Raw genomic sequence first — 27,763 nt, 5'->3', positions numbered from 1 at the left:
CACTTCTGCCTTGCTTCTGAGGGAGGACATTCATTATGTGCACCACCACGAAAGGTTGTTTTAGTGTTTGAGTTGATTTTTTTCTTTGTGGTTTTATTGAAGGCTTTCGTTTCATCCATCACTTAAAAGCTCTTAAAGGCTTTATGTGCTGTAAAGCAACCCAGCCACTGACACCTGACCTTTAGCCAGGCTAAATGTTTCTCCTGCTCCCTGTTAACTAATCCTTTAAACAGCCCCACATCAGGTCCATACGTCAAGTATGTTGTTATACTGTATGTTACGATCAGCAATAACATTCTGACTGACAGGTGAAGTGAATAACACTGATTATCTGGTTATCATGGCTCCTGTCAGTGGGTGGGATATATCAGGCAGCAAGTGAACACTTTGTTCTTAAAGTTGATGTGTTAGAAGCAGGAAAAATGGGCAGCGTGAGGATTTGAGCTACTTTGACTTTGACGACTGGGTCAGAGCATCTACAAACCTGCAGCTCTTGTGGGGTGTTCCCGGTCTGCAGAGGTCAGTACCTATCAAAAGTGCTCCATGGAAGGAAAAGCAGTAAACTGGAGACAGGGTCAATGGGGGCTAAACACTGAAAACACTGAAAAAACAGTTGAAAAGTTGAAAATGCAGTTGTGTCATGCAGTGTGTAATAAGCAGTTATCAGGTGACACATTATAATGTATTCTTTATGACGATCCGTCCTTAGCTTTAATGAACAATATCCAGCACAGTTGTGGGAATTCAGATAATGAACTGTGTGTTTGCAGCATATTGCTGTGTCTGTGTTTGATAAGTTTCCTCTTTGGTCAGAGCTGCAGTACGCACTGAGTAAGCTCTTGTTAAAATGTAATTTGTGCTCCCTAAGGAGAATACTCATACTGCCTCATGACATCGAACTGGTCATGACAGCTGGATCACTGGACTACAAGTGGATACGATACCTTTACAGAGGAACAGCTCGTAATACAACACAACTCTTGAGCTAGCAGAGCATCTATCAGTATCCATGGTGACAGCTGTTTCCTGTTAATGGTGGCGAGTGCATCCCGCAGTTTATCTGTTTATTTTTACCCTTCCTTGATGCACAGAGCCTTCCACAGCTGTGAGTGTGGCTCCATATGAAGACATATTGTGTAGTGAGAGGGTTGGTTTGGGAAAGGGACCGTACTCCTGCTCAGGGCCTGAATCCAAATGTGCACCCTCTGGACTTGTGGTCTGAGCCCTTTACGGACTTCTGTTGTACGTATCGTGATGTGTCTGTGCTACTTAAAGTTCTGTGTGTAACATTTACAAGGCTCTAATGGCAGAATTGTGATATAATATTTATAGGTATGTTTTCATTAGTGTATAATCACCTGGAAATAAGAATCTTTGTGTTTTTGTTACCTTAGAATGAGCTGTTTATATCTACAGAGGGAACGGGTCCTTTTCTATAGAGTCTGCCATGTTGAACCACTGTTGGCCACCATAGTTTCTCCTACATGCTTGGAGGGGGGGAGTGAGGCGAGTTGGTTGCACCCTCACTGGACAAAAGGACGCTTATCGTATCATATTGCACTAAATCATACACACTGGTCCTTTAAAAACCCAATTGTTTTAACCCATTTCATTTTAATTTTTTCTGAAAGCGATTGACTCTCAGTTTAGGTCCTCTTTCAGTTTGGGGCTTGTGCTACGTAGGAACACATGCAGGGATTTTTTACTAACTATAATATAGAAAGAAAAGGAAGTAGAAACAAGATTATGGGCTTTAAATCATGCTTGGCCAGTACTATCTTATAATAACACAAATGGCTGATGCTAAATCCATCTCTCTGTTCCTTTGCCAGGTTCTCCTCCCCTTGCTTGTGAGCACTTAGGCTGCCCGCAGCAGGAGACCGCTATGATGAGGAGGAGTGACAACTACCTGCCAGTCCCTGGCGAAGAGAAGAGCCTGGATGTGGACTTTGTCAACACCAAGGCCAGGAACGAGTCCATAGTAAGTCCATAATACCATTCCAGTGCTTCTGGGTTATGGCAGGTGGTGTAGAGCAATGACTGAGGAAAGTGGTCGGTGATCAGTGAAATATTTCTCCATGAGAAAAATTAAATGTGAGGTGAAATAGTCCTGAAATATTGCATTTTCATTATGATATATATTCTAATATTTTCATGGCTGTGCTTTATAACCTGTTTGGCTGTGTGAGAAAGGTCTTCAAATAATAAGTCTATACGAAACAAGTCAAAAGAAACTCATTTTAAGGGAGATGAAAGGATACAAACCTTTGTGATTAATAAAGCAGCCTCTACAAATACTTTCTGTTTGAGTACCTATGTTGTAGCTGAGCTAGGGTCAGACCCAAATTAGTTTGAAAAAACTGTGTCATTTCAAAATGGTTATGGTTTTTTGATAGTGAGTTATGTTCTTTTCAAAGAAGAACTTACAGTTAAAAATGGTATAATATTCTCTATCTCCTCGAAAAAGCCCTTTTATTGCATACAGAAATGCAATGATGATTGCTGGGTAATATTGATGTTATCCAATGTTAAGTCTCTATTTGATAATGCACTGGGGTCCACCTTACATCACTGCACGATTCAAAACGCAGTTCTGACAAAAAGTCTAATCCATCAATACATATACGTTGTATGTTTATCTTACATATAGGGCTGGGCGATATGGCTTAAAAATAAAATCTCCGATTTTTTCACACCAAACCCGATTTACGATTTTAATCGATTTTTTTGTAGACTGTTTTTTAGCGGGTGTTTGTGGGCTGCGGTCCTGTATATCTCGCAGAGAGCAACATTTCTCCTACTCGGCTGCATGCCTTTGCTTGAGGTGCTGGAATAAATTGGTCGTACTGCTACCTTTGGTTGCAACAGCTTTCAAACAAACTTTGCAGTGGGTCGTGGTTTGTTCGCTGTCGGATGCCACAAAACCAAACCAGTTCCAAACAACCGACGACTCTGTGCCTTTTTGGGGGATGAGCTCATCCTGGCTTGCTGCCATGTTGTGTTTATCTGTGGAGAGGCAGGGGGAGGGGTCAGTGCACTCTGACCTACGGGAGCCCAAAGGGAGCGCTGGTGTTGTGGAAGTTCAAGAGAAAAACGATTTTAACTAAAAATAAATCGTGTTTAACTACAAATTCGAATTAATCGATAAAATCGATTTATCGCCCAGCCATACTTACATGTATATACAATTGACTGTTTGGTATATACAGTATGTATGTAGCTTTTCACATGAGCAGTTCTACATAATATTAACATCTTGTGCGTAGGGCAGCAAGCTCCTACATGAGAAATAAATTCATCCCCCAGCTCAGACTGATAGTCCTATATGAAATAATCATATATAATCAGAGTGCTAAGATTCATTTTAATTTAAATCTATTGTCTGTATGGGAAAAGTATTCATAAAAACCTTGTTGACACATGGTGTACACACAGTCAGTGTGCTGATACAACATTTACACACACAACAATTTATGTACTTGCATACACAGCCATGTGGCCAACTAAAATCTAATGATTTCCTGAAGAAGACTCCCATTGACAGCAATTGTATCTGTCCATCAGTGTTGTTCACTCTTGCTAAGAGCTTATTATGTCATCAGAAGTGATATAACGTCAGGAGCATAGACAGGTGCTATCTATGTCACCCCTGCATTGTGATTATGTTTCACGTTTGGGCTCCACAGTTACCATGGTACCGTAAATAAGGGATTCCCAATATGCTCTGGGGCTTAGGTAGGCTTTATTGTCCACAGTTTATTGCTGCATGTGAGGCTTTGACCACAGCGACCACTGGGGACTACTCCGAGTAATGTAGTGCACAAATAAGTTCCGCTCTTATTAAGGGGCGGCAGTAGCTCAGTCCATAGGGACTTCGCTGGGGAACCGGAGGGCGGCCACTTCAGCAATGAACCACAGTATGGAGTGTGACTGGGGAGGTGCCAGTTAACCTCCTGGTTACTGTTGAGGTGCCTTTGAGCGCGGAAGGCACTTAACCGCTTGGGGCACCATTATGTGGTAACCCATCACTCCTCCAGCACACTCCTCGACATTTGCACATCTATAAGACACGTGTGTTTGTGTTTGTGTGTGTGTGTGTGTGTGTGTGTGTGTGTGTGACTTTATGTCAGGCCTATGTGTAAAAAATCAAGTAGAAAAAAAGAATTTCCCCACTGGGGATTAATAAAGTAAATCTTCATCTTATTGACCTTGTTAATCTATACAGCTGTTTTCAGTGAAAAACCTTTAAAAAGCCACTGTACACTACCTGCTGAGCAGCAAACTACCAGGGACAGGTCTAGAGGTCTGGCCTAAAGATTTGCCTGGCCACCCCAGCTGCCATCCCAATATGGATTCAAATGCTGTCAGACTGAACACAATGATTCCGATTTATTTTAAAAATAACTTAAAATATCTTAATTTGGGGGCTTTTTCCTCTGGGACACCATGTGAATATTTCTCTAGAGCCACCCCTGCAAATAGCAGACAGACACAGTTAGAGCTAGCTGGTGAACATAGTAACAGTGAGAGAGCCAAATATTTTTCTCAGGAGTTGGTGGAGACCAAAAACAGACCTAAAGAGAGGGAATATTGGACATCACTCCAAATTAATGATAATATTGCTTTGTGCTTTGTATGTGCAACTGTTGCAACACATAACTCTTATCAACTTTGGAAGCTGATAATAGGTTTGACTTTTGTTTACAGCCTGTTGTGTTGCCACCAAGTGACCAAAATAAATGATTGACATTTGAGGGATCTATCAAATATTGCATTCTCTTCATCACAAGTAAAATGTCTCACGATCCACTCATTATCTTATCATTATCTAGGATTCTAGTCTGTTTGAACCTCAACATTATTCTTAACCTTGAGGGAAAGACACACCCATATGATCATCATATAATTGCGCTATCTCAACATAATGAAATAATGTCTTAGTCTCAATCATGGAATTTATGTTTGATATCTTTTAAAGCATAAATATTTTTAATAATTAAAAAAAAAAATTGAGATTTATTAGATTAGATCAGATTATTTATCTCAAAACAGGATATTTAAATCAGGACCTTGGGATGACAGGCTGAAATTTAGTGTACTTAATCGGGACTAGCAAAGGAGGGTTTAACAGTTCTTTTGTATAATTTATTACTACATGTGGTCACTTGTGAAGGAATTAGTATCAGAGGAAGTTTTGGTCGATATTGGGATGAAGTATTTTAAAAGGTCTCACTAACCTCTTGCAGTATGCAGCCATGCAGAATTTTTAGGTTTTATTTCTTATTGGGATATCTGGGATGTGTGAACAGTCTGCTTTCTATTGAATAAATAGTCACATTTAGGTCTGTGGGTCATAAGTTATTGAACGCTTATATAACATAATAGTAGGCTTCAAATTACACATAAAAAAAACATAATTTTGCCTGAGAAATCTCTCTCTGAGCACTCTACAGTTGCTCCTTAATGATGCCCATATTACAGCATTATAATGAAATGTGGTAGTTCTGAAGAGATGCACTCGCTTATAAATCTTGTTTTCCAGATTTAAGAAAACATATTTTTTTGGTGCAGATCCCAATGGTTAATGTTTTTTTCTGTGAAAATGAACATTAGATGGAAAAATGATCATTCCCAATAATCGTGAATCATTTCGCAATTGCAATATCTGTCAAAATAGTAGCAATAAGTTGTTTTTACCATATCGTACAGCCCTAGTCTATCCAGTACTATCAGTGGGGTTATCACATCGTTACAGTTATTGCTATGGTTGTTTTTCTTGGTGTGGACAGAAAAGGACACTTTTCGTTCTGACCAGAACTATCTACATGGGTAGACACCATAGAGCTAAGTGAGAAAATGTGGGGGTTTTGTAATTTGGGTGAACTAACCTTTTGATTTGTGATTGTTCCAGCTGCTACATGCAGCTTGCTGCTGATATGAAAAACATTATTGACTTGAAAACTGCAGGGTTGTCTCAGCCTTGAGCTTATTATGGCTCAGAAATGTGTGTGTGCGTGGGTGGCTGGGTGCATATGGAAGCCCAGCGGAGAGGATAACCTCATTTCCCGGTGGCTTGGTGAGAAAAGAGTTCCTATTGGTGAATGACGCATACACCACCACATCCTCATGTGCCCTCTGAGAAGCAACCTCTGACCTTTGCTGCTATGACTACTTCCTGTTGAGAGAGGGAAGATAAGTGTGTGTGGGGATGAGGCTGGGGGCTACACACAGGAACACATACTGCTGCTGTACAGTGGGTTGGTGGCTGTAAAGAGGAAAGAGCTTCTCCTTTCAGCGCTGTGCCTACTGTGTCAATATTAGTTTTGTGATTCATTGTTGATCTACGACCATGAAGGCAATTCACCTCAATTCAGCCTGAGTTTATGACTCTTTTATTGACAGCGGGCTGTCAGAACTTCAACATGTATTGCCATGTAATTGTCTCTCTATCACCATGTAAACATCACTGTGGGATATCAGCGTCATCAATGCTGTCACAAATTCCCATACAGTGTGTGCGGTGTGCAGACCCCTGTATCTCTCTCAGAGATATTTACTGCATACTGTGTTCTCCATTATTCTATGAGTTGAATAAAAATGTAGACGCCATATAAAGACAAAAAAAGCATTTTATATTCAATATTCCCATTTTCAAATTAGTATTTAACTGCACTAAAACCTCTGGGAAAGAGTTTGATCACTGCAGTTGCCTTTAAGTGCAACTTGTCAGAAAGGGGTTTATTTTACAAAGGAGCTGCTCGCATGACTGTAGTCTAAATGGATTGTACTTATAGCGGCTTTCTAGTCTTCCAACCACTCAAAGCGATGTACACTGCATGCCACATTCACCCATTCACCCAAAGGCCATCACAAACAGAAACTAACTCATTCATCCACATTCACACACCCTTGGTCTGCAGAAGTGTGTTACTATCTGGCAGCACACACACGTACACATACATGCACAGGGTCAGGAAGCCTACAAATAGCCTGGAGTTTAGGTCATCAAGTGACAGCATACTGAATAAGACTGGACAAGGTCATGGTGAGGGGACAGCTTTTTTTTTTTTTAGAATCACACTAGATCACATCACAAAATAATACAAATTCAGCATTGTTGGTTGAGCTCCAGTGTGTTGCAGTGAGTAATAATGAATCTAGTCAAATTTCCAGGTCATTTTCTTCAATGCTGATTTGTTACTGTGTAGACACTGTGCTTTGAGTCCGTTCTTAACTCCACATTCAGTACACCAGCCAATAAGCAATACTACTCAAAGAAGTGTATCCCCACTGTTCCAAAAGACTCTCTCTTCTTCATAAACTTTTAATAAGCTAGACTGCTGAATGCCCACACTTACTGATAATAATTTCCCTGGACCGTCATTCTTGAACATATCTCAAATGAAACATTATAAAACTCAAGGTTGACCTACTTACATCTTACTTACCTAAGATTTCGGGGGTCCCTAAGCACAGAACTTGGGATGAAACTTTTATCACTGGTCATTAATGTCCTGTTGTAACTGTGCAGTATTATTGTAGATTCCAAATTCTGGTCACTATGACACAGTGAAGGGTTTTCGTTCTAGAGGCGGCTTGCAAAACTACGGCTTAAATCTTACAAAAAGTCAAACTTCAGACAAGACCACAGTTAAGTTATCTGGGTGCATAAAGGGTCGTTGTCTTAAAGCCACCATGTGTCAGATTTTTAGCATCTTCAAAATGTATTCTTGACATTAATTTACAACTGACCTCAAGAAAAGACAAAACTGATCTAACTCGTCACACAGGGAATGTATTGGCTGCCTAAAGCAATAAGAGACATGAGGGGTGATCAAAACACATTAAATTACTACAAATGAACACAGATAGACGGTTTGCTTCTAACTCAATATTAGCTCTACATAGTATAAACAAAAGGACTAATTTACAAAATTAACTGCACAAACAAAAGGCTCTCGCCCCAACACCCCCATTTTGTGGCAGGTATTTGGTGTAGTAACACTGCTCATTGCATCAATTAGTTTATTCCATGAAGGAGGCCAGACTGTATAATTAAAAATGGCCATACTCTCTGTGACATCAGCCGATGGTCGGCTCTGGCCTTCACCATCTTGGCAGGCCATGTAATCCAAAAATGGGCGCATCGTGGATGGGGCTGAGGAGGGCTGAATGAAGCTGAGAACAGATTTCTGTGACGGTAGCTTCTTGTCACTCAAAGCTGCCTCACTCTTAATTATGCATAACTTTAAGCCTTAATATAAGTTAAATGGGTGAGTTATATAAAAGTCAACCCCTACAGTCATGAATGAGGAAATTAGCTATAGGGCCCTGTTTTTTATACCAGGCTGTAAACATCTTTATTTAATAAAGTTGGGCATTTTAATATGGGGCCTTATGGAGATTGACTCACTTCTGGAGCCAGCCTCAAGTGGCTGTTCAAAAAACTGCAGCTTTTGGCACTTCCACGTTGGCTTCATTTCACAGCCCAGGAGGTTGCTACTTGGGCCAGATCACCCCTGGACCAGCAGTATGGTTACGGAAAGTGAGTGTGAGTGGAAATGACATGACCAAGTGCTTCTCTGCTGAGGTGGCCGTGGGTGCAGATATCACACTCAAAGCTCAAACAGGAGGAAATAGTTCATTTGTTGGGGACAATTTTCAGCGGCGGATTAATTCACATTTGGTGTTCTAGTAAGTATTTGGAGTCCTTATACAAATACAGTGTGTGTGTTCATGGTAATGAATGAACATGTCACCTAGTATAACAGTCAGCTCTTTGGCTCTATGGCACAGAGGTAGGGATGCACTATTAATCGCAATATTATTGAAATCGCAATGACCAAGTGCAATTTTCAAATCACTTGATAAAAGTAAACTGTGTGACAACAACATTATAATGAAGTACTGTAGTTCTGCAGATATGCTCTGGCCTGCAAATCTTGTTCTCCAGAGTTAAGAAAACATGTTTGTTTGGTACAGACAAACTAATTGTAAATCGTATCACAATCGCAGTATCTCTCAAAATATTATGATTTTTTTTTTTTCCATATTGTGCAGCCCTAACAACACAACATTTGTTAGTTGATATGTTCACTGTTGGTTTGGTCTTTTGATGGGATGTGTTGACTATATAGAAAAATCTAGAATATCATCAGTCTTTTCTGGGGAATGTAAAGGGCATTTTGAGAAATCACCAACCAAGGCCTTAAGTATACACATATATACATATATATACATATAAAAACTTCTCACCCTCTTGGGGTGGTATCTGTGTCATCCTCAAGCTCGGGTCCTCTACCAGAGGCCTGGGAATTTGAGGGTTCTGCGCAGTATCTTAGCTGTTCCTAGGACTGCGCTCTTCTGTACTGAGGCTTCTGATGTTGTTCCTGGGATCTGTTGGAGCCACTCACCCAGTTTGGGGGTCACTGCCCCGAGTGCTCCTACTACCACAGGGATCACACTCGCCTTGACCTTCCACATCTGCTCCAGCTGTTCTTTCAACCCTTGGTACTTTTCAACCTTTTCGTGTTCCTTCTTTCTGATGTTGGCATCTGCTGGTATGGCCACATCTATCACCAATGCCTTCTTCTGCTCCTTGTCTACCACCACTATGTCCGGTTGGTTGGCCAGGACCTGTTTGTCAGTCTGGAAGCTGAAGTCCCACAGCACCTTGGCCCTGTTGTTCTCAGCCATCTTCTGTGGTGCGGCCCATTGGGATTTGGGTACTTCTATTCCATACTGGGTACACTATTACACACTATTCCAGCCACTTGGTTGGGTCTCTCCATGTATGCTGACCCGGCTAGCATCTTACACCCTGCTACTATGTGCTGGACTGTCTCAGGGGCATCTTTGCATAGTCTGCACCTTGGGTCAGATCTACTCTTGTAGATCTTGTCCTCTATGGCTCTTGTACCTAGGGCCTGTTCTTGTGCTGCCATGATCAGTGCCTCTGTGCTGTCTCTGAGTCCAGCCTTTTCCAGCCATTGGTAGGTCTTCTTGATATCAGCCACTTCTTCAATTTGGCGGTGGTACGTGCCATGTAGGGGCTTGTCCCTCCAGGTTGTCTGCTCCTCTTCCTCTGCACTCTTATCGGGTTTCTGTTGCCTGAGACATTCACTTAGCAGTTCATCCTTTGTGGCCATTTTTCTGATGTACTCTTGGATTTTTGATGTTTCATCCTGGATAGTGGCCTTGATGCTCACTAGTCCTCGGCCTCCCTCTTTCCACTTAGCGTACAGTCTCAGGGTGCTGGATTTGGGGTGAAACCATCCATGCATGGTGAGGAGCTTGTCTTGATATCTGTGGCTTCTATCTTCTCCTTTGGCCAGCTTATGATCCCAGCAGGGTATCTGATGACAGGTAGTGCGTACATGTTGATGGCTTGGATCTTGTTCCTGTCATTCAGCTGACTTTTCAGGACCTGCCTTACTCTCTGGAGGTATTTTGGCTAACAGCCGTTTCGTTGTTAGCCTTGATTGTGGGTTTCGAAGTAACCATTGGTCCCACATTCACTGCATGTATCCCTTCTCTCTGGGGTTGCTCATATAGTAGCATTCCAAAAGTTCCGTGTTTTCTGCCCATGTCCATCTATTTCTTGTCTAGCCCATTTCTCATCAGGTTGCCCTGGTTCCCTAGCACCGGACGCGGACCTTGTTGACCCGGGCGACGTCCGAGCCGGTGTGACTCTATCATTTTGTACTCTCATGTTGCTGAGGTAGGCCTGATACATTAAGGATCTTGCCCAAGGATCCTCACTGGATGCGGTTGTATTTGCCCCTCACTGCTAGTGATTATTTCATATATGCTCCCGACCGGGATTCGAGCCCCATCTCTAACCGCTCGACTATCCAGCTATATATATATGTGTGTATGTGTCTATATATATATATCCTTTTGCGTTTTAGCAAGTTTTGTGGCCACCGTAGTTCCTCCTATACACACACCTCACAGCCCATTCTCATTTCCAAGTCGCCAAATATATACACAAGCGCTGATTAGATAGTCAGATACAATCTGATACTTCACCATTAGATACCACTAAATCTTACACAGTAGACCTTTAATTTGAGAAGTTCTTGATAAAAACACTGATTGATGGGATGCGATATAATGTGTATAAGTAACATTTTCCAGTGATGGGACAGAGATGTAGATAAGGTGCACACAAATGGAAAATCTAATTTAGGAAAATTATAATTGCTATTTAATTAAGAGATTTCATTTATAATATATATATATATATTCAATATATTGCCATGTTTTAGATCTATTTTTAGGAAAATAGTATACACATCACTATATGCATAAAACCTGAGTAAAAGTAAAAGTTCATGCAACTAAACAATGGGATCTGCATTTGTAATTACCACAGTCCCTGAAACCCAACATCGTGACCCTCACTTTATGCTTACACTGCTATCTAGCAAATATGATTAATACAGTGTTTTTAAGAATCAATACAATATATATATATATATATATATATATATATATATATATATATGGCTTATGGCTCATTATTCCATAGGTGCAACAAGATGTGTATTTGAGTATGAGCTGACGTTTGTGCAGGTATACTGTATATCAATATATTATAGGCCAGTACTGTGTAATACCACAGTGGTATGATGACAACAAGACCATTCATTTAATACAATTGGGAATTGCAAAACATGAATAGACAGTGCAGGATAAATATCACTCTGTAGACACTGCTTTCTATTTAAATTAAATATTCCAGCAAACAATATGATTCAGCTCTCTGTTGTATGTTACTCCCTATTAGATATGAAGATGTGTATGATGCACTATGCTTTCTCTGCTGGCCTCCACTGAATGTCTCTGGGGGCAGTAAAGGGTGTTAAATTGCAAGGGTGAAAGTGTATGATGCCCAGGAGTGCATTAGTTCAGTCCATCACATAAATATCCTGCAGAGAATGAATAGCCACCATAGACTGGGCTATGTTATCTACACCCTCTCCACCCCCTCCTAAGTGCTTTCATTCTGTCACTCAGTCTCCATATTTGTTTGTGTTTATTCTTCCGCGTCAGCAAGAGCCATGGGTTTCAGGTTGTCCATCTGTCCATACAGCCATCTGTCAGTCTTGTCAACGCGATATCTTAGGAATACCTCGAGAGAAAACAAAGGTCACTTTGGCATAACAAAACACGTTTGGCTATAACTCAGATTGATAACCCTATTTCACAACTGGTTGGCCAAGGAATTGGTGATACTTTTGACTCAAGGATCAAAGGTCATTGTGAATTCAAAATTTGATTCTAGCCATAATTTAAGAATAAATTCCAGGTTTGACAACATTTTTGACTGGGATGACCCAGTCAGTTCACAATAACTAGCACTGTATGGCTTTATTTTTCCATCTCATCCATTCTGTCTTTCACTTCCTGCCTGATTCTGAAGGGCCACATCTAAAAATGTAAGAAGAAAACAGTTTTTCATGAGACTTGGTGGAAGGGTGTAGCATTGACAAAGGAAGAACACATTTTTTTGGAGCATGAACCCACCATAATTAATGTGAATAGTTTGCCTTGACAAAACGAGGGCGGGGTCCAGACTGCGGTGGAGAGAGTGAACCAGGCAAAGTGAAGTACTGTTTAAAGTAGAAAACCGATATTTCCACCTGCTTTGTCTGCAATTGTTGTTGTTACAACCAAGAGAGAAAAAAGAGACTGCTGGCATAGTGAGCGTCAAGAATTATTGCAAGTCCCTACCTGCAAAATCCATCTACCACATACAGTAAAAACACTGGGGAAACTTTTTATCTACCACATACAGTAAAAACACTGGGGAAATGTTTTAACTACCATATACAGTAAAAACACTGGGGAAATGTTTTAACTGTCAGTATTTTGTCGAAGTGAGCCTTATTTTTAAGAAGTAAAAAGTTTCTTCACGTCTTAATCTATGATACTTTGTCTTTGTCCCTGTCTTTCTTCTAGCCAATGAAAAACCTTTATGCTGATGATGGCTCGCCCTTGTATTCACGGCTAGGCCCGTATTTCTCGGATGGGCGGCGTCGGGTTGACTATGTGCTGGCATACCACATCCAGAAACCCAGCAGCACACGGCGCCGGTCGTCCAAGTTTGGTGAAAACAACTTTATCCGACGGCTTCGGCGCAGCCTGAGCATGAGAAGCAGTCGAGCCCCGCTGCAGCCAAAAGAAGACCCAGAGATCGCTGCCCAGAAGCAGCGGACTGACTATCACGAGGATGACAAGCGCTTCAGGCGGGAGGAGTTTGAGGAAAACCTCCTGGAGACAGGGCTGGAGCTGGAAAAGGATGAAGGGGTAAGAAGGGGTGGGGGACTAAAACATTGTGGCTTAAAGCCAAAGCTTGCTGTATAATTAAAGTATAATTATAAGTAAAAATTTAAGATATATATATATATATTATTTTTTAACCCCAAAAACTAATGCAATCAGTTAATAATTTACTCTTTGCCCTTGGAAATAACACACCCAGTCACTACTGTAGGTCATGGTTCCTTCACATTTTCTGTTTCAAAATTCCAGACTTTTCCAGACTCCAATTTCCATATTTCTGTGTAGAATTTTCAGAGCACATTTGACATCTGAGTACAAATAGCTTGATGTTTATTATGCAAATAAATGGTTTAAAAATCCAACTGTTAATCCAGCTGTTAACATGTTGCAAAATGTTTGCCAGAAGATTGTGGCTAGGTAGTTTAGCTCATAAAAATCACCTTTCCCATTTGGAAGCCTTAGCCAACCAGGCTTTATTATTGTCAAGCCAGTTCTTGGAAACCTTGCATTTATTCACTCCTACGTTACAGTATCAAACATTTCTGCCCAAAGAGAAAGTAAACTAACCGTGATTACCTATACTCCTTTTATTTTCCTTTAACATATTGAATAAATACTAGTGTTTCTCCCACGCTGTTTAGTCCCTTTTATAAGTACAAACCACAAATGGTTTGAAAAGGGTAAAAGATAATATCATTTTCATGGCACCTGTGCAGCCTTGTTTATTTACTTTTGCCATGGAAACAATGATTAACACAGCCGTAAAGATTTCCTTACTCAGAAAAAATAAGCAAGATAAGATACATGAGATAACTACATCACTGCAGAACTCAGAAATGTTCAGACAAGTTTAATATTTAATTATTTGTGATACTATGTTAATATGAAAGATACTGCTACATTTTCTTTCAAACTAATTTGGTAGTTTTAAGATGCTTGGGGCAGAACTGTTTTGCAACCCCATGAACACCATCCCACCACTTTGGGATGTGGAGAAGTCCTGTACCTAGAACGAATGGGCAAGAGAGCAGGTCACAGGGCAGATTCAAGTGATATGACTGATAGTGGAGAAGTGACAGGACTATATTTCCTTGGCATTTGGATGTGTGAAATAGGGGTGGTAGTTTCATGAAAAAAACAACCCAAATCTCCTACTGTGGAACCAATTACACCTCCCACAAGTGTTTTTAGTTTACTTTAGTTAATCTGTTTAAGAACCTGGGTAGATGTTAGTTTACCTTTGGATCATATAAAAAAAAGACCTGACGTGATCCAAGTTGGATATCTGTTAGTTAGCTAATTGTTTTTTTTAGTTAATCCGCATCTTTGAACCCATTCCAGAGCATTACTTTGACATCAGCATGTTTATTATTATATCTTATCTCCTCTAAACATGGATATTCCTGGTAGCTCTTGTGTCACTGCTGTGTATTCTCTACATGTGTGAACCCATGAACAAAAGGAGATTTGTTTTTATTACTGGGGAACTGGTTTTAGTCACTTTTCTGTAGAAAAGGCAAATGGAGATAAATTGACCGTTCACACAGTGAATCCATTAATATATTCTGATAAAGGCTTTTAGCGACCTACAGGGTGGCTGTGGCGCAGAGGCAGAGTGGGTCATCCCCTAATCGGAAGGTTGTGGGTTCAATCCCCGGCTCCTGGTGCCACATGTCGAAGTATCCTTGAGCAAGATACTCAACCCCGGTGTGAATGTGTGAATGCATCAGCTTCTGTTCGATTGCCATCACTGAGTGACTGTGTGTGAAAGGGTGAATGTGGCATGTAGTGTAAAAGTGCTTTGAGTGGTCGGAAGACTAGAAAGGTGCTATACAAGTACAGACCATTTACTGTACTATACAAGTTCAGGTCCATTTACCAGTGTAATAACACAAACTCAACGTGTCATTAGATGTCACTCTAAATGACGTAAAATGTGTGGGCAGACTTTGGAGACAGATAGCAGGTAGTAATGTATGGGATTATTATTTTCTTATATCAGCACAGCTTGGTGAGTTGGTTAATAAATACCACCAGAGGAAACAAAAAGCAAGTTGTGTTTACATTTTGCACTTTGGTGGAGAACCAGCGTCTGAAATAGCCATACTAGCCGTTACTAGTCAATCAGAATTACCCTCTAAAAATCCATCAATTATGGCACACTCAAGCCGCCGTATTTTTTAAAATTAAATTGTGATACTGTTTCTTTTCCTCTTTATAATTTGCCTGTTGATATAAACCCCATTTACCATATTCCTGTAAAAGTATATTTGTCCTTGCTGTATCATGTAACTCCTGCTGCTCTAACCCTAACTCTTTGTCAGCTATTGCTTATAATCAGCAGGCAGAACAAACCATTTGAACATTTTATATTGAAATATAGGGTAAATATATAACTATATAAAAGTAAGTCAGCTAGTTTGAATTGGTTATGCATTTCTGTATCCAGACGGGTCAGTGTGCCGAGCTGAAGGGTGTGAAGTGAGTCTGGCAGCATATGAGTGGTTTTACATAACAGTTGAGGCTGCAGAGATAAATGCATAAATAAAGATGCCAGTGTGTGCTGAAGTAGATGCAGAGGAATTTCCTGGGACTCTATCAGACACTCTATCAGAGTTTTAAAAGCAAAGTGCTGTTCTGACAGGTTGTTCCTATATCAGCCAAATATGCACTGTTTAGGGGTGGTTTGTTTAAGTCATGAACTGCCCCATGTTTCTACTGTGGGTACATAGAGAGAATTTTTATAAATATCCAAATTTTGGTTGTATTTCAGAGTAAGATCCCTGGAATCGGTTTCTTGAAGATCCATGCTCCTTGGAATGTTCTATGTCGAGAGGCTGAGTTTATGAAGCTCAAGATGCCAACAAAAAAGGTACTCCACCCATCACATCGGCCAATTTTCATGTGTATATTAACTGTAGCTTTTTCCTGCCCTGACACCCCGTGTAGTGAAAGGTGTGAAGATGAATGTTTCCTGTTCCTCTGTCCTGCAATGATGTAGCATCACACCCATTTTGAAGAAGTAGCTCTTACAAGCCTTGGAGTGAGATTTTGATAGGAAGCCAATGAGAATGCAAAATGCATAAATAACTGATGGGTATTAGTGGACTATAAGTCCAATACTGCAGATTGTCTTCTGTATTTACAAGAGGGAGCTGTGAGAATTGTCAAATTCAGAGGTATGGGATATAGGCACAAAACATACCAGCCACATGGTTTGAACTTTAGAGTCGCAAATGAAATTTTTACTGTGGGTATTTCTGGAGACAAATGACTGATTACATCCATAGCAAACAGGTTTTCCCTTCTTCTCTCTTTTCAACCATTGACCGTTTAATTAATCCTGTTATGATCAAGCCTAGTGATATGTCTGCAAACTCTGAATGTGAAGAATTTGCAGTTCACTTCAGAAATAAAACTGATAACATTACATCAAACTTGTGTCATTATCAGGCTAGAAATATCAATACCTCAGAAGCTCTTTTTATGTGAGGAATTGGTCCTGATTGATGCTGAGATTGTTATGCCCAGAGAACTCACAGGAAATAAGACCCAAATGCAATACAGACAGAAGCAGGATAAAGGTATGAGGATCAGTTTTTTTACTACCAGTAGATAAAGGTTTGGTAGACAGGAGGTCAATCCACACATGCAAACAAATCCAATTGGGAAAAGGCTGAGGCAGAGCCCAAAAAACAGGCAGAAATCCAAACACCATGGAAAACACAGAACACTGGAAAAACAAAAGGGCTGGATGTGAGGACCCAAAGGAACAACAGTGAACTGGTACAGGAGGAATGACACACAGGTAATATATAGTGAGGAAAAACGAACACAATCAATGCTCGTGAAAATCAAACTGGAGGGAAAAAGACAAAGATAGGAAGTAAAGCAATACGGAACACAAGAGGAGGAAAACAAAAAAATAAAGCAGGAAGTACCACATGACTACAAAATAAAACACTAATGTTATGATAGACATTACAGAGATGCTTTGCAAAGTTATCACTCAATAAAAACCTGCAACGTGCCTCTTAGAACCCATTCCCACATTTAACAGTTTCTAGCTTTTTTGATTTAGTGAATATTGTGAACTATTTTCTTCAGATAGGTTTTCCCCACTGCATGGTCAAATCTCTACAGAAGCCAAACAATTTACTTACTTAACTTTATTTTTTATTTTTATTAAGCATTTGATACAGTAGATGACTCCATTCTTTCAAGTAGACTTCACAGTCTGGTTGGTGTCTCTGGTAGTTTTTAACAGTGTTGGGCAAGTTGCTTTTAAAAAGTAATTAGTTACAGTTACTAGTTACTTCTTCCAAAAAGTAACTAAATTAATTACTCAATTACAAATTATAAAAGTAACTAGTTACTTAAGAAAGTAACTATTGCATTACTTTCAAGTCAATTTTTAAATGCTCAAATGTGACCCCACCTCCATCCCCCTTTAATGTAACTTAAAATACATGTGCACGTTCAATTATTTATGATAAATCCGAATATTATAATGAGATGGACACTTAATACAATCCATTATTAACAGAAACAATGTACACAAATCTAAACTATTTTAATGTTGCTGTGGGACAAAGTGAGACTAGCCTCCAATCAAATGCCATGTATGTAGATATTATGTTTATATAGTGGATCCATACAAATAACACAATAGATGTTTTGGAACTTTTGATTTTTATTGCCCCTCAACAGGCCACAACTGGGCAAAATTAAATTATGCTTGTTAAGCACTGTACCAAAAATAAATGACAAATATATACACTCTTTGTAGTGCAAATAAAACAAAACAGAAACTTCAGACAATTGGTAGATACACTGTACTTCAAGTATTTTCTTGCTCGAAAAAGTAGAACAGTGTAACAATATGAGGTGCTTTCAATCTAACTGAAAAGTACAATGTATAGCAAAACTAAGGAATCCAAATATAAACAGGTAATACATAAGAAATAAAAAATACATTTCCATAAAAACAAATCTCTTTCTCTGGCCATTGACAATCTCACTTCAAGAGGCTGCAGCCAGCCAACAAATAAATCTAAATTAAATGATGCTCTTTAAGCAATGTACCAAAAATGTATTCAAACAATATATACACTCTTTTTAGTGCAAATGTAATAAGATGGAACACAACTCGCCATACCTGTCTCTTGTTGACTGACTCGCTTGTGTTGTTCGTTGTGTGTCCAACTATGCGTGCTTTCAAACACCCGCCCAACTCTACCTCTGATTGGCTTACCATGAAATTTAGTCAACCTCAGCCAATCGTCAGCATTTATGTGCTTGTCTCGTGCACTGCCCACTAACCAAGGCAGAACAGTAAAAAAAAGTCTTTGCCTCTCGGCTCAGAGATCTAGTTGGTCTGATTTAAAAAAAACAGCTTCAATTATAGTGACGCGCCGCATTTTTTGGCAGTAACGGCCTTATTGAGATGGGAAGAGTAATTAATTAGATTACTCGTTACTCAAAAAAGTAACACCGTTAGTAACGCCGTTATTTATAACGTCGTTGTTCCCATCACTGGTTTTTAATTGGTTTAAATGTTGTCTTAACAACAGAAAATGTTTTGTAAACATTGATGAATGTTCAGCTAAAAGCTATACAATTAATTGTGGTGTTTCCCATGGTTCAATTTGAGGTCCTACCCGTTTTAACCCTGATGTGCTGCCACTTCCGGCTTCCTGTTGGGCTTAGGATATGAGTCCAAGAGGCTTTTTTGTACGTCCTGACATGATACATATGCCTGCCAATCTTCATACATGTCCGTGAAATAGGACACCGGGGCTGTTATTCTGAAAGTTTGTAGGGGGCGCTATCGAGCCATTTTGATGAACCCACGTCAAAGACCCAGATGAAATGTAAAATTCTGCCATGTGGGATGTGTGTGCCAAGTTTCATGAGGTGTTGAGCTTTTTTAGCCCCCACAAAATCGATCAAACATTAAAGGAGTCATATTATACCATATTTCTACAAGTTAACCTAGTTCCCTGGTGTCCTCATGTAATGTCTGTGACATGCTTTGGTCAAAATACCATAAGGATGAAGCAACGTAGCAGTTCAATCACCCTGCCAAAACAGCCCTGTTCAGAACGGTCGGTTTTGAGTGCCTGTCTCCGACGCCGGCACGCTTCACGCTACCATGACAACAGTTAACGAACAGTTAATGAACCCTGGGAGAAAGATGGCAACCGGAGGAAACTTTGTGGTCCAACCATATATGTTTGAACCAGAGTCAGACCTTGAACAAGAAGGAGTTACCGAAGTAATTTGTAATGCAGTAAAAGCAAATACTGTCTCATAATGTTTTACTTTGTATCCTTAGTAACGACCACCAACATCATAAAGTAACGTAACGTAACGTACTTCAATGAGTGGAACGGCTGATGAGGCTTGCCGCTACAGTTTGTTAGCTCGGAGGTCACGTCTCTGCTCATTCTAGCAGCGACACACACAAGCATAGTACTTCATGAAAAGCATGCACGTTTGGCAAAATACAGACGCACATTAAGTCAATTTCCCCGGGCCACAAAGCACACAACAGTAACGTTAACTTTTACCGAGTCATCCTTCTGCGCTGATATACTGGCAGCGGGGGTAAAATTGCTTGGTGATTCACGGCATAAACGTTGTGTGAATCTCTATAAAAATATCAGCAGGGAAGAATATGGTTAGAAGTAACCATAAGTAACCTTAAAAGTTTGAAGTGCATCTTGCACACATTTAACAAACATTTAATGTTAACAAACAGAATAACTGTTACGTTAGCGTCACTGAGGCTCTAGCAGTTAACAGCAGTTAGCATTGCTAAATTGAAGCATACATTCTTAAAAATACGTACAGTTTCTTCCTCTGCCACCTTGCCACGGACAGTTGGTACTGCTCCCCCTTTCAGCAACAGTTTTTGGGACAGTCCAGCATTGTACTGACCAAGGTTCAGAAAACAGTCCATCACAAATAATATTTTTTTATTGACCCTACCCGGGACATTGCCGTCATATATAAAATGTATCCACAGGACTCCTAAATCCTAGAACAAAACAGTTAGCATACTTTTGCTCAGACATAAGGCCGCTCTTCCGCTCCTCTGCTCCCTTGCCTGCACTCTCGCCTTTTTATCCGGACAATGACGGAGCGCTGCTAGGCAACGTTTGCGGTGAAAGTTCGCAATCAGGGAATGTGACGCCACACGCCCTGCAAAGTCAACATTAACTGCTTTATCTCCGGTATTCTGACTGAGGCACCCCACAAAAAAATTCATCTGTTTTCACACTTTGCCTGCTGATAGGCCCTCCAGAGTCCCAAATGTACATAATCAATCGATTAAAAAGTTGGTTTTACATAATATGTCCCCTTTAAAACAAGTAGTGATGCTCACTGCGTCGCTACGGCAACACGGTTAAATAAAAATGTATAAGACTCATAAGATGTCATTGCAAACATTCTAAGGGTCTTCTGACCAAATTTCCGCTAGATGTGTTGAATCTGCTGGGAGAAATACATAAAAGTGCAAAAAATTCCACCACTAGGTGGCGCTACCACTTTTACTGAATATTATCACATAGATCAGACACTTGAAGTTTGGTGCCGAATGGACGACGTATACTCAAGTTACAGCAATTCATGTGCGTCCATGTTTGACTCCATGCCGCGGGCACACCCTTCAATGACAACTCACCTTATTTATCACATATCATCAACAATATATTTTGCATTTTCTGACCTAATTTCAGCTAGATCTGATCAACGTGCTAGGAATAGAACATGAAAGTATAAAACATGATATTTCCTGTTGCCACTAGGTGGTGCTATCACTATATCTGAATATTGTCATGTAGACTTGTTCAGGGCAGGACTCTTATCAGACTTGTGAAGTTCCGTTGAGATCAGATCTTGTACGCTGAGTTATGACAACTTCCTTTTTCATGGCGAGTCCTTGAAATTGGACACCACGCCAGGGGCAGGCCGTTTGACGCACAGTCACAAATAGCACGACTTTTAATCGTGATGGTGTTTAAATCATACTGACCAAATTTGAAGTCGAGCTGATAAATTCCCTAGGAGATATTTGTTCAAATACAACGCCAAAAATCGCAAGAAATGACCACAAAATCCCAAATGGCCGACTTCCTGTTGGGTTTGGAGGCTTTTCTGCTTGTCTGAGCATGATACACATGTGTACCACTTTTCGTATATGTTAGTCACACGCGTCTTTGGGGCTGATTCGGAGGGGCGGGGCTTAGGCATTTGGCCGCGCTCGTGCACGGGTATAAGTGGATGCGTCGAGTTCTCCCACGTTTTAATTTTGTGCAAAGTTTCGTGAGCTGTCGAGCATGGGAAATTGTTAAAAATGCGGTTGAAGGCGCAGAAAAATAATAACGGAGAATTCCTACAATTACAATAGGTCCTTGCACTGGTCAGTGCTCGGGCCCTAAATATACAAGTATATGCAGAATCCTTCTGTTGCCTCCTCTGCAGGTTTACGATGTCAAACAAGGCAGTAATCTGGTGGAGAAGATCCGACTGTTCATTCACAAAGTCACAGCTCCTCTCCATCCCAAAGTAGACGCCAACCGGCCACAAAGCGTCAAATCCCTCTCTCACCCTTTCTCCAGAGAGAAGCAGCATCTGTGAGTAAAATCTCTGCTGAGTGTCTGTTTTAATATTTCTCATGTGTAGGTTAATTTTGCTTCACCATGTACAGTACATACTGTAGAATCTGCATGTCAAAGAGGTTTTACACATCTGAGCATGCACACAAATAATTTGATCCTGACCCATTTAAGGCACCAACTTTTAGTTGTCACATATGCATAGTGGATCATTTAGCAGCTATAGAGACGGATATTTCAGTATATTAAAGGAAGAAAATCCTCCAAAATGTTCATAATATTCTCACACTGCAGTCAGATATTGGTAAAAAAAAAGTTGGTACAATATCTTGAAGCATATTGGGAAATAATGGTAATAATTACCCAGCTGTGCAAGTTATCGTGAGACATTCTTGCAAAGTTCTGAAATGTGAAAGAAGAAACTCAAACTTGAGCTTTATCCTCCATATTTCACGTTGTATCACCTCTGAGCAAAAGTGTAATTGGAAAAAGCAGCTTTACCCACACAGGGAGTTTCATTATTGAGACAGCATGTAGAAGTAACAACCACAGAGTTGTAAATTGCACCCAACAACTCTATCAAACTGTCTGACTGAAGAGCACAGCAGGAGAGCTGAAGCGTGACACTCTCCTGCTGCATTCTGCTGAAGCTCCCATCCCTCAGCTTTCTCTCCCCTGAGGAAACAAACATAGCTCACCCAAATCACAAAAGTAATTTGCATTTTCTTAACACTGTGTTGGAAGGTTTTGAAAATAGCTAAATAAAACATTTACACAAAATACTTGGATTAACTTCAGGCAGAAGTCATGACTTCACTGATGCTTCTTGCTATGTCCTAACAAATGAAAGCACTTTTAAAGGCATTGATCAAAGAGGAATGTCTTAACAGAAACATCAGGCTGCTGCGATGTATGGAGGAGAGAGTGGGCAGTGGGCTGCTATATTTACAGCTATGACTAACAGCTAGCAGGAGATCTCAGTTTACAACAGCATACAATGCAAGTTTTAGGCCTTTAGACCAGAGATATATGTACTTCTTTGTCATTGTACTTTAAGTCATATTTGTGCAGGTTATTTTGGGGACATGAAATGTTCAGCTCGTCAAAAGATAGTTTAAACATGATTTAGTATGATAAGTGTATTTGTGCATACAATCTTGTCTGGTGCAGCTTTAATCTCAGCTCACTGTGACTAGGTGGACAGCAAAATTATCAACATCAGTCTGCACCCTAGAACTTAACTCTGCAGATGTTGAATGACCTTCATGTCAACTTTCCTCTCTTTTTATTTCCAATATCTACCATGAAGTAAAGAATTGTCAGTCTGCACTCCCTCTCTGGAACTGCAACTAAAACTAGATCTGTTTTGTCCTTTGTCTGTCAGATTCGATCTTTCTGACAGGGACAAGTTCTTTGACAGCAAGACCAGGAGCTCAATAGTAAGTATTGCTTTTAGTAGATGAGTGGTTGGAAGATGGTTGCCTCAGGAGGCCACACAAAATCTCCACATAAAAGGAGCAGTGTTTGATTCAGCACAGTGACAGAATGTGTGTGATATGTTGTTCTTTAGTGTAGACAAATGTGGTTTTCTACATAGATCTAAAATATATGACACTATATATATGTACTTTGCTCAAATAAGCTTCTATGTGACTTTGTGGGAGTGGCTACCATGAAAAATGAATACATTCTGTGAATCTGAATCATACATGTGCTACTACATCGACATACATACACACACCTACACATCACTTGGCAGGGTTTAGCTAATGACTGGATAATGTGATTGGCTTCTCGTTATAGAATGGAGCTTCTCAATCACAGCAGCCATCGGTTCCTAGCTGAGCTTCAGCTCTTGTCAATAAACCTCTGTGGAAGGCCTGCTTCATCCTCCGTCTGACTATTTCATTATTATAAACATTCAGCTTGCTCTCCTACATCTAAATTCTCACGGTTTTAAGACGGAATCTGCTTGGTTAAATATGAGTTTTAAATGTTTTTCTGTATCGTCAGGTTTATGAGGTACTAAAGAGGACGAGATGCACCAGAGCCAAATACTCCATGGGTAAGACCTCTGCCTGTATCTCTTCAAGGGATAAATCAATATCCAATTAATCTGGCTCCTTTTCATGCCTCCGCATTGGTGATAGCCATGTTTTCAGGTTGTCCATCCATATGTCCCATTCTTGTGAACACAATATATCAGGATACACTTGAAGGAATTTCTTAAATTTTGGCACAAACGTGTACCTGTTTAGCCAATACATCTATGATAATCCTTCATTAATCAAGGCAAAAGTGTATATTCACTGGAATGATAACCTTCATTTAGTCAAAAAATACACTTTTTATCTTTTTATTAGATCCTTTCCAAGTCTTTACCACATATATTATATAAGTCTGGACAGACATAAATGTAAACAGCAACATGACTGGTTGGTGGAGGAATACAACCGTGTGATTCTGGTTTCATCCAAGTACAGTGTAATTACCATGACAGAAGAGTGCAGAGTTGTGGGATCATCTGCCATCAGACAAACCTTAGCTATCTGTAAGCCTCTTTTCTGTCATCTATGCAGTACAGTGTTGACTGAAAGCTAACTGGTGAGCCTTGGCTAAGTTTGACAGTCTCTTGAGAGTTATGTAATTTTCAAAATATGAATGAGAAATATGTTCAGGTTTGTTTGAGGCAGAAAGTGAAACATGAAAATGTTTTAAGAGCAAATAAGCCCAGGCACAGGTAGAAGGAAACCCAGTTAAATCAAAGTGTGTTTATTGTTTTACTCTAATAAGTATGCTGCACCATTACCATGGTGAAATAAAAACTTTATTTATATGTCTCTCTGAATGTAATTCTCCAGCAAAACTGTAAAAATAAAGACCATGATGAAGTGTCATGTTTGACCTCTTGACCTCCTTTGAAAGAGGAAATGTAACATAAATTCTGACTCTCTGGGTGTAATCTTCCTCCAGAGCTCTAAAGCTGAGTGTTATACTGCTCTCTCTCTCTCTCTCTCTCTCTCTCTCTCTCTCTGTGTCTGTGTCTGTGTCTTTGTGTGTGTGTGTGTGTGTGTGTGTGTGTGTGTGTGTGTGTGTGTGTGTGTGTGTGTGTGTGTGTGTGTATGTGTCCTCCTGGATTATAATCCTGCTGAATATGTCTTCTTACAGGGATCACCAGTCTACTAGCTAATGGTGTCTATACATCTGCTTATCCTCTGCATGATGTGAGTATGACCACATCTCCCTTACTGGTTTGTGAGCAGCTGGGAAATTGCTGTATATTTGCAGCAGAGAGTATTATTCCAATTCAGTGAGTTTCTGTTATGAAAAACACCAAAGGACTCGCTACTTACTTTATAATTTATGTTAAACAGTCCTTTGTGTGACTAGACTTACTCTCAGGTTTCTGACAAATGGCAACTCATACATTTGTGTTAAATTAAAGGCATTATTCATTATGCATGATGGACAAAGTGTATTCATTGAAAATGAAACCAACTGTGTTTCAGGGAGATATCGAAGGGGTGAATGCAGAACCTAATGACAGGAAGGTAAGTAGAGCAAGTCAAATCACAATACAATGAATGATCTGTCATACAGATACAGTGGATATAAAAAGTCTACGCCAGGTTTTTGTGATGTAAAAAAATGAGACAAAGATAAATCATGTCCAAACTTTTTCCACCTTTAATGTGACCTATAATGTGAACAATTCAATTGAAAAACAAACTGAAATCTTTTAGGTGGAAAAATAAAAAATAGAAAACTTACAATAACCTGGTTGCATAAGTGTGCACACCCTCTTATAACTGGGGATGTGGCTGTGTTCAGAATTGACCAATCACATTCAAACTCATGTTAAATAGTAGTCAGTACACACCTGCTATCATTTAAAATGACTCTGATTAATCCCAAATAAAGTTCAGCTGTTCCAGTAGGACTTTCCTGACATTTTCTCAGTTGCATCTCAGAGCAAAAGCCATGGTCCGCAAAGAGCTTCCAAAACATCAGAGAGATCAGGAGAAGGGTACAAAATGAATTTCCAAGGCATTAGATATACCATGGAACACAGTGAAGTCATCATCAAGTGGAGAAAATATGGCACAATAGTGACCTTACTTTTGGGGCTGTTTTTCTTCAGCTGGAACCAGGGCCTTAATCAAGGTGGAAGGAATTATGAACCGTTCCAAATATCAGTCAATTTTGGCACAAAACCTTCAGGCTTCAGTTAGAAAGCTGAAGCTGAAGCTGAAGAGGACTTTCACCTTTCAGCACGACAACGACCCAAAGCATAAATCCAAATCAACAAAAGCATGGCTTCACCAGAAGAATATCAACGTTTTGGAATGGCCCAGCCAGACCCCAGACCTGAATCCCATTGAACATCTGTGGGATGATCTGAAGAGGGCTGTACACAGTCGATGCCCTCGCAATCTGACAGATTTGGAGCGCTTTTGTAAAGAAGAGTGGGCAAATATTGCCAAGTCAAGATGTGCCATGCTAGTTGACTCCTACCCCAAAAGACTGAGTGCTGTAATAAAATCAAAAGGTGCTTCAACAAAGTATTAGTTTAAGGGTGTGCACACTTATGCAACCAGGTTATTGTAAGTTTTTTATTTTTTATTTTTCCCCCTAAAAGATTTCAGTTTGTTTTTCAATTGAATTGTGAAAAGTTTGGACATGATTTATTATTGTCTCATTTTTTTACATCACAAAAATCTGGCATTTTAACAGGGGTGTGTAGACTTTTTATACTGTACATTTTCTTCAAAATCTAAATATCTAAAAAGCAATTTTTCTTAAAATGGCGTTGCAGGTTAAAGTACAGTAAACTTATGGTATTTTCAACCTATTATCATAATTGTGTTAATTCTTTCACTTTCACTCACCCCATGCATTACAGTTAAAACCATGAACAGCAGAGCAGTGTGCAGATGAATACTGTAGATAGGGTCAGTTGCCCTGGAGCAGATCCTTATGCACTTACCTATAACAGCTAACTCACATATATATATATATATATATATATATATATATATATATATATATATATATTGATTCTTAAAAACACTGTATTAATCATATTTGCTAGATAGCAGTGTAAGCATAAAGTGAGGGTCATGATGTTGGGTTTCAGGGACTGTGGTAATTACAAATGCAGATCCCATTGTTTAGTTGCATGAAAGGGTACACTTTTACTTTTACTCAGGTTTTATGCATATAGTGATGTGTATACTATTTTCCTAAAAATAGATCTAAAACATGGCAATATATTGAATATATATATATATATATATATATATATATATATATATATATTATAAATGAAATCTCTTAATTAAATAGCAATTATAATTTTCCTAAATTAGATTTTCCATTTGTGTGCACCTTATCTACATCTCTGTCCCATCACTGTAAAATGTTACTTATACACATTATATCGCATCCCATCAATCAAGTGTTTTTATCAAGAACTTCTCAAATTAAAGGTCTACTGTGTAAGATTTAGTGGTATCTAATGGTGAAGTATCAGATTGTATCTGACTATCTAATCAGCGCTTGTGTATATATTTGGCGACTTGGAAATGAGAATGGGCTGTGAGGTGTGTGTATAGGAGGAACTACGGTGGCCACAAAACTTGCTAAAACGCAAAAGGCCCTATCTATAGCAAGTGTTAGGTTTGTTTTTTCTGGACTACTGTAGAAATATGGTGGTTCTACGGAAAGCAATCCGCGGCAAAACTGGAAAATGTGCTTTTATTTTGAAACTGAAATTGCCAGCTAGTTTAAATTAGCATTTGAGCTCTTAATACAATATCTATTAGATATTAAAACATCCCACTCAATTA

General features: G+C 39.6%; 1 protein-coding gene and 1 long non-coding RNA gene across 5 annotated transcripts in view; one reads left to right on the top strand and one right to left on the bottom strand.

The window, feature by feature from the left end:
- Positions 1 to 27,763, top strand: part of ano1a (anoctamin 1, calcium activated chloride channel a) — a 66,629-nt gene that overhangs the window by 6,854 nt on the left and 32,012 nt on the right. For all 4 annotated transcript variants that reach the window (XM_051379990.1, XM_051379989.1, XM_051379992.1 and 1 more), the window contains exons 2-9: positions 1,833 to 1,981; positions 12,967 to 13,314; positions 16,064 to 16,162; positions 21,781 to 21,932; positions 23,299 to 23,353; positions 23,928 to 23,979; positions 25,083 to 25,138; positions 25,424 to 25,465. In XM_051379990.1, coding sequence (XP_051235950.1) covers positions 1,833 to 1,981; positions 12,967 to 13,314; positions 16,064 to 16,162; positions 21,781 to 21,932; positions 23,299 to 23,353; positions 23,928 to 23,979; positions 25,083 to 25,138; positions 25,424 to 25,465 — 953 coding nt within the window. The remainder of the gene's footprint in view (positions 1 to 1,832; positions 1,982 to 12,966; positions 13,315 to 16,063; positions 16,163 to 21,780; positions 21,933 to 23,298; positions 23,354 to 23,927; positions 23,980 to 25,082; positions 25,139 to 25,423; positions 25,466 to 27,763) is intronic.
- LOC127352030 (uncharacterized) overlaps positions 1 to 27,763 on the bottom strand; it is a 51,228-nt gene that overhangs the window by 15,837 nt on the left and 7,628 nt on the right. The gene's annotated exons all lie outside the window — the stretch shown is intronic.

This window comes from Dicentrarchus labrax, unplaced genomic scaffold (genome assembly GCF_905237075.1).
Source record: "Dicentrarchus labrax unplaced genomic scaffold, dlabrax2021, whole genome shotgun sequence".
NCBI classification, from domain to species: domain Eukaryota; kingdom Metazoa; phylum Chordata; class Actinopteri; family Moronidae; genus Dicentrarchus; species Dicentrarchus labrax.
The sequence above is the reverse complement of the archived record's forward strand: the minus strand, read 5'-3'. Positions and strand labels throughout refer to the sequence as shown.